This window comes from Xiphophorus hellerii, chromosome 8, assembly GCF_003331165.1.
Source record: "Xiphophorus hellerii strain 12219 chromosome 8, Xiphophorus_hellerii-4.1, whole genome shotgun sequence".
Taxonomy (NCBI): Eukaryota; Metazoa; Chordata; class Actinopteri; order Cyprinodontiformes; family Poeciliidae; genus Xiphophorus; species Xiphophorus hellerii.
Window position 1 is genome coordinate 150,953 of NC_045679.1, and position 6,232 is coordinate 157,184.

Here is a 6,232-nt window from a genome sequence, read left to right on the forward strand (position 1 = left end):
TTCGGCCCATTTAGAAAACTTTTTGTCTAAGGAGGAGGTTGTGTTTCTGAACGACCCTACTGGAACTGGATGCTTGGTCGGTTCTGCTCCTTTCAAACAGAACCATTTCAGAATTACAACTTGGATTTAAGCAGTTCCGTTAGGTTAAAACTGGACCCAGCAGGTTCTGTTCGGTTCGAAACCCAGATCCTGCTGCAGGTTCTTTATGTTCACCATTTGAACGTGTCAGTGACGTCATCACGGCTCGGTTCGCAGCTCTGAGGTTCTGATCCGGTCAGCATCATTCAGAACCAGCCGGGGCTTTTGCTTTGAAGGGACCGGAAAGGGCTCCGAAGGTTACAGCAGCTTCCGGTTTCTCTGGAGCCGCAGGTCCACGTCAGGGTGAAGTAGAGCCGACACAAACAAGCCGGAGCAGGACCGAACCGAACCGTGGCCCCATGGCGGACGAAGCCACGCGCAGAGCCGTGTCGCAGATCCCGCTCCTGAAGACGCACGCGGGCCCGCGGGAGCGCGCGCTGTGGCCGCAGCGGCTGAAGGAGGAGTACCAGGCTCTGATCCGGTTCGTAGAACAGAACAAGGCCGCCGACAACGACTGGTTCCGGCTGGAGTCCAATCCGGACGGCACGCGCTGGACCGGGACCTGCTGGTTCGTACACGAGCTACTGCGCTACGAGTTTCGCGTGGAGTTCGACATCCCGGTGACGTACCCGGAAACAGCGCCGGAAGTAGCGGTTCCGGAGCTGGACGGGAAGACCGCCAAGATGTTCCGAGGCGGGAAGATCTGCCTGACCGAACACTTCGCCCCGCTGTGGGCGCGCAACGTGCCGCGCTTCGGGCTCGCGCACCTCATGGCGCTCGGGCTCGCGCCTTGGCTGGCCGTGGAAATCCCGGACCTGATCAGCAAAGGTCACGTGGTCCACAAGGAGAAGCAGCGTGATGTGGCGGAGTGACGTCAGAGGTGACATTAGTACAGGGTTCCAGTTCTGGAACTGTCAGCCGGAACCAAAGTCCTACAGAAACAACACTTCCGGGTCTGCTGTGAGAACGTGATTGTACAGAAAATAAAGTTCTGGTTCTGAGTGTCTGTCTGGTTCTGTTACTACACACTGGGTCATGCAGGCTCCTCAGATGGTTCTGGAGTTCTTTAATCTGTTCAGTTTCTGGATAACAGAACCGGCACCACTCTATGAAACGGGCCTGGTTCTGGATCTGCAGGTTTTTTCCTCAGTCAGGTTCTGAGTCCTGGTTCAGAACTAAAATTGGTTCTTTCGCACAGGAGAGGTTCTGGTACCTTACTGGTACCAGAACCTCTTTGCTCAGGAATTCCCACCCTTGTAGTGTGGCAGAATCAAAGGGTTCTGTTGAAGGTCCAGAACTTTTCTGATTGAACTCGTTGGGATCTGGAAAAGGAACACATAAGGTTCTGAGAACTGGGCCCAACCCACCTCAGAGTGAAAGGAGGTCCGATGAGGTCAGAGCTGGAGCCGGTCCCTGATTGGTGGAACCTGACTGTGATAATAATGAGCAGCAGGAGGCGCTGGTTCCCCAACAGAGTTTTATTAAACCTGTTTGACAGACAGGATGTAAAAAAGTAGCAGCTGCTCAGTACACCTGGATAAGCCCCGCCCACTCCGCTACAGGCCACACCCCATTTTCTATCACGTTGCTAGGCGACGACTTCCAGTCCCAGCTCTTCACAGGGACGCTCCAGGTGGCGCCGTAGTTCGCCATCACGTAGTCCAGCGTTTCACATGGAACACGAACTTTGACCTCTAGGAGCTCCGCCCAGCACAGGGAGAATGAAGGGAAGATGTACCTGGAGAAGAAGAAGAAATATTATTCACATTCAGACAAACAAGACCAGAGAAGAAGATGGCGGACGGCAGAGAGCTGCGCCACCAGGGGGCTCCTTCAGGAATATGAACTCCTGCTGACATGATTAATCTATGGATCAGAACCAGCGGATCGGTACCACAGGATTTTAAGGTAGCTGTAGTTAAACCTTCACATACATTACAGACAAACCTGTTCTGATCTGAGATCCTGGACCAGGTGGTTCTGGTTCTGTTAGATCAGGGTGTCAAACTCCAGTCCTCCAGTCGCTGACCTGCAGGTTTTAGATGAGCCACAGGTACAAAACCCTGGAATGAAACGGCTTCATGACCTCCTGGTGTAGATCAGTTCTCCAGAACCTTAACGACCTCGTTATTCTGTCCAGGTCCTGCAGCAGAGGCTCATCTAAAAGCTGCAGGACCTCCAGGTCTGGAGTTTGACACCTGTGTGTTAGATGGACATGGAGACAAACAGGAAGTAGAACTCTTACTTGAACTTCCTGCCGCTCTTCGCCTGCGTTCCTCCGTTCCACACGACGTCTCCGTCTCTGTAGAAGAAGAAAATGTCCAGTTTGACATCCTCGCCCAGGAAGGACAGCTCCAGACTGTCCTCCACCTGCCCTTCAAAATAAAAGCAGACCACGCTTCAGTCTAAATCCAACCGACCGGTCCGACTGAGAACAGAACCAGGACCTTTCCGAACTGGTGTTTGAGCGACATTCCGACATCTCGGAACGCCGCCGTGATTTGGGGCCGGAAGTCAGAGATGAAGATCCCGATGTCGACGTCCCGACTGTAGGAGATGACGCCGCACTGCCGGAACCACCCTGCAGGGGGCGGCAGAGCCAGAGGAAAGGTGACGGGCCAGCCCAGTGGTTCTAGTGGAGGCGGGAACCAAAGTTACCTAGACAGGTGCCGCTGCTGATCCAGAACGGGACGTCCAGCCGGTCCAGGGTCTGCGCCGCTAGCCTCAGCAGCGCCTTCGCTTTCCTCTGGAACTCCACCGCCGCCGTGGACGAGTCGTCTGGGTAGAGCTGCACATGGAGAGAGAGAGAGAGAGAGAGAGGTCACATGACTCCGCACCTGGCTCACCTCAGACAAACCCACCTGCAGGAAGCTGCGGGCGTCATGGTAACGACACTCCAGGAACCGGGCCTCCTGCCGCTGCACCAGGAAGCGGGAAATGTTGCGCGGGACGCGAACGTCCAGGCCGTCCACGACAGTCAGCAGCAGCTCCGGCCTGCAGGGGGCGACACAAACGTGATGTCACATCCAGATGACGTCACAGTAACATGATCCCCACCAGGAGGCGCTGACCTATCGTAGGCCCCGGCATGGCGCCCGTAGTCCAGCAGCCTAAAGGGGGCAAAGGTCGGGTCGGCGGCGGCCTTGAGACGCAGGACGCCGTGCCACAGGTAGCCCCCGCTGCGCTCGTACAGCAGCACCACCTGCAGACAAGGACAGGTACTGCAGCAGCCCGACACCTGCCAGAACCAGAACCGGCAACACCTGGACCCACATGTATGATGTAACCGTGGAGACGGAACAGGAAGTGCAGCGGGATCTCTTCTCCTGACAGGGTGTCCAGGCTGGCCAAACGGGGGTCGCGACCTCTCACCTCCAGCAGCTGGAAGCCCTTCTGCTCAGCAGCCAATAGGAAGCCAGGCTGCACAGAGACGGAGGCGTTAACAGGAAGCCGCGTTCTCCGGCAGGAAGCCGGACCCTGAAGGCGGCGCACTCACGCTGAGCTGCCATTGGCTGGCCGGCAGAGCGAAGGACGTGATTGGCCGGCCGGCGCACAGGAAGCTGCAATGCGGCTCGCGCCTCGCCCGGTCCCGCTGCCGCAAAGCATCTTGGGAAAGCAGAGCGAGCGCGGCGCTGTCGGCCAGGAACAGCGGCAGCCGGAAGAACTGGGCCAGCGCCAAGAACTTCTTCAGGTTCTGCTGCAGACAGAGGAACCGGGTCAGGCTGAGGCGGAGCTGGACCGGGTCGACACCAGTTCTGACTCACCCATTGGACCTGGCTGGATGTCACATGACCTGCGGAGTCCAGCAGGTGGAGGCCCGGTTCCTGCAGAACACACAGAACCGTTAGTCTGGGTCCAGTTGATGATCAGTCCAAGTCTGACTGAACCGAACCCGTCTGAGGGTCCAGAACTTCACTCACAGTGCTCCACGGCTGGTTCTGCACCAGAACCAGTCCAGAACCAGGACTGACTCAGTTAGAGCTAGGACTTCCTGCTGCCAACCCGTTTGGGTCCATGTTCAGTCCTGTCACCGGGTCAGAACTTTGGGTTGTTCACTTGTTAAATTAAAGCGTTCAATTAAAATGATCTGGGCTTTGACTAGGCCATCCCAGGCATCCTAAGCCTGTCCTTTTGGTTCTGCTGGTACCTTTTGGGTCGGATTTCCGGGTCGGTTCTCAACCTGTCTTTTGTCCACGGCCCCCCCTAGTGGTCTGCGAGGTACTGCATGTAAACAACTGTTTACTTGGTGTGACGCTACAGCTAGCTTAGCAACGATTGTGTCATAATGAATGGAAACACTATTCCTGGCCGGCTGCAGCGCCGAGCGGCGCTGCGGCGCCGCGCCCCTCGCTGACCGACTGCATCTTAAATGAAATGATTTATGTCGACTGTCTGCTGGTGAGAGAAAAGTTGATTTTTCCAAAGTCTATTTTCCTTCAAATTACAAATAAACCAAAAATGTTTTCAGAGCCTTGGCAGTGAAGGCAGAGTCCATTTTGATTTCCATCATTGGTTCTGAGACTGGTCATGCTTTTATTGTGGCAGTCTCATTTACTAACAGCGCCACCTTCACATGAGGAGGAACAAAGACAGCGAGTCTCATGTTTTCATTTCATGAGAACATGAGACTCATGGATTCAGAGAAGTCGGCTTTTCTTCAACTAAACATCGATTTGATAAATCAGCTTTTATATATAAATATATATAAACACTAAATATTCTCATCATCTGTTATAATCTGAGGATCTACAGATTATTTCGTCTCTGAAAACATCTCCTGTATTTCACTGGCAGCAGCTTGAGTTTTTCCTTCCACACAATTACTTCAAATCGATCGTCTGTAAAATATCATCTTTGTGTGTTGGCCACAGCCAACAGCGCCCCCTGTGGGCCAGCAAGTACAGGAGGAGTTCATGCCTCCACCTCTACCGTGCAGCACCAGCAGGAACCAACAGAACTGTTCTGATCGGTCCAAATTCCTGAAACAGAAGAGGGGGTGAGGCAGAGGACCTGGACCGGAACCACTGGCCCGTCAGCTGGAACTCCGGAATCTTCCAGGATCAGCATCGGACCGTGACTGGACCGGAACCAGCTGTTCTGCATCAAGTGACCCACTTCAGGCCGAACCTGGGCTCTCTTTAACAAGAAACATCTTACCTGAGCGGGGAGTCCCGCCCCTCACCTTGCTGACGTAGTTCCGGTAGTAGTAGAGCTGGAACAGCAGGAACGCGCAGCTGCTGGCGAGCAGCAGCACAAACACGAAGGTCCGGTTCACACGAGGCATCCGGTACCGAACCGTTCATGACGTCACAACCGAGCTATCCTAACGCGGCTACGGCAGGAAACACCGCAAACCGTCCGCCGCCATCTTTAATGTTCAGCAGAGAAGAAGCTGCTCATTTCCTGCCAGCCCCTTCACAGTAAAAGTCCCGTCTTCCTGTTTGAATGAAAATCATTTTAGCGACTTCATGCATCAGACGACTGAATTCGTCTTTTCGGTTTCCTACCGGAACTCCTGAGGTGGACCCACCCCGTCCCTGGTTCTGATCCAACACGCAAAGGTTCTGGAAATGTTACTAAACCCCAAAATTACGGCTAGTGGGTTCATAAATACATCTATTCATTCATTTCGGTAACTGGAAAATAGACTCACAATACCTGTGCGTGTGTAATACTGGATTTGTAATCCATAAGCATCTTTGTGTGTAACTTTGGATGGTTGCATCTGTGAAACATGATTAGTAAACTGCAAAAAGAAAATAACTCAGTTTACTTGTCATATATACAGATATGAAGAAATGACGAATACAAATTAAAATGGCACACACCAATTACAATTTCTACAAATATAAAATTTCTACACACAGATTCAACCTCACAAATCTGATCAATAGGAATTCAAACCTTCTCCTGCGCCCAAATATTAAATAAGTAGCACGAGTCTCCAGATAAAAACAGACCAAACTGCATTTACACACAGATCCGGTTTCGATGCACGGGGATTTTTGAGACTTATTTCAGCTTCCAACAAACTCCCAGCAAAAATCAGATGTCCCAGCTTTCCACCAGCATTTAAACGCACCACTTATGCACAAATCTGAGGCGTAGGAGATTTGAATTTGTAAATATCTACAAAATGTGACATTTGTAGAAA

The 6,232-nt window shown here is 52.8% G+C and overlaps 2 protein-coding genes across 4 annotated transcripts; one reads left to right on the forward strand and one right to left on the reverse strand.

The window, feature by feature from the left end:
- Positions 1–253: 253 nt before the first annotated feature.
- On the forward strand, positions 254–1,080 carry ufc1 (ubiquitin-fold modifier conjugating enzyme 1). The gene has a single exon (XM_032569413.1). It carries the CDS (start codon positions 438–440, stop codon positions 948–950), a length of 513 nt encoding a protein of 170 aa, XP_032425304.1. The 5' UTR covers positions 254–437; the 3' UTR covers positions 951–1,080.
- A 461-nt stretch (positions 1,081–1,541) lies between these two features.
- fktn (fukutin) lies at positions 1,542–5,486 on the reverse strand. Of its 3 annotated transcripts, none has more exons than XM_032569410.1 (10): positions 5,261–5,486; positions 3,843–3,902; positions 3,575–3,775; positions 3,352–3,498; positions 3,150–3,280; positions 2,940–3,072; positions 2,737–2,866; positions 2,526–2,659; positions 2,324–2,448; positions 1,542–1,816 (listed from the first exon to the last, which is right to left on the reverse strand). In XM_032569410.1, exons 1-10 carry the CDS (start codon positions 5,360–5,362, stop codon positions 1,603–1,605), a joined length of 1,377 nt encoding a protein of 458 aa, XP_032425301.1. In that variant the 5' UTR covers positions 5,363–5,486; the 3' UTR covers positions 1,542–1,602. The 3 variants fall into 3 exon arrangements, with proteins under 3 accessions (XP_032425301.1, XP_032425303.1, XP_032425302.1); XM_032569412.1 differs by having other exon boundaries at positions 2,324–2,453; XM_032569411.1 differs by having other exon boundaries at positions 3,575–3,772; positions 5,261–5,483.
- Between the last annotated feature and the right edge of the window lie 746 nt (positions 5,487–6,232).

What these genes read in the sequence shown, in the direction of transcription:
- ufc1 (XM_032569413.1), top strand. Translation starts at nt 438, where the DNA reads ATGGCGGACGAAGCCACGCGCAGAGCCGTGTCGCAGATCCCGCTCCTG.
- fktn (XM_032569410.1), bottom strand. Translation starts at nt 5,362, where the DNA reads ATGCCTCGTGTGAACCGGACCTTCGTGTTTGTGCTGCTGCTCGCCAGC. An exon ending in TCCACGGTTACATCATACAT is followed by an intron (nt 3,281 to 3,351) that starts GTGGGTCCAGGT and finishes CCTTGTCTGCAG; the next exon opens with GTGGTGCTGCTGTACGAGCG. An exon ending in CATGCCGGGGCCTACGATAG is followed by an intron (nt 3,073 to 3,149) that starts GTCAGCGCCTCC and finishes CGCCCCCTGCAG; the next exon opens with GCCGGAGCTGCTGCTGACTG.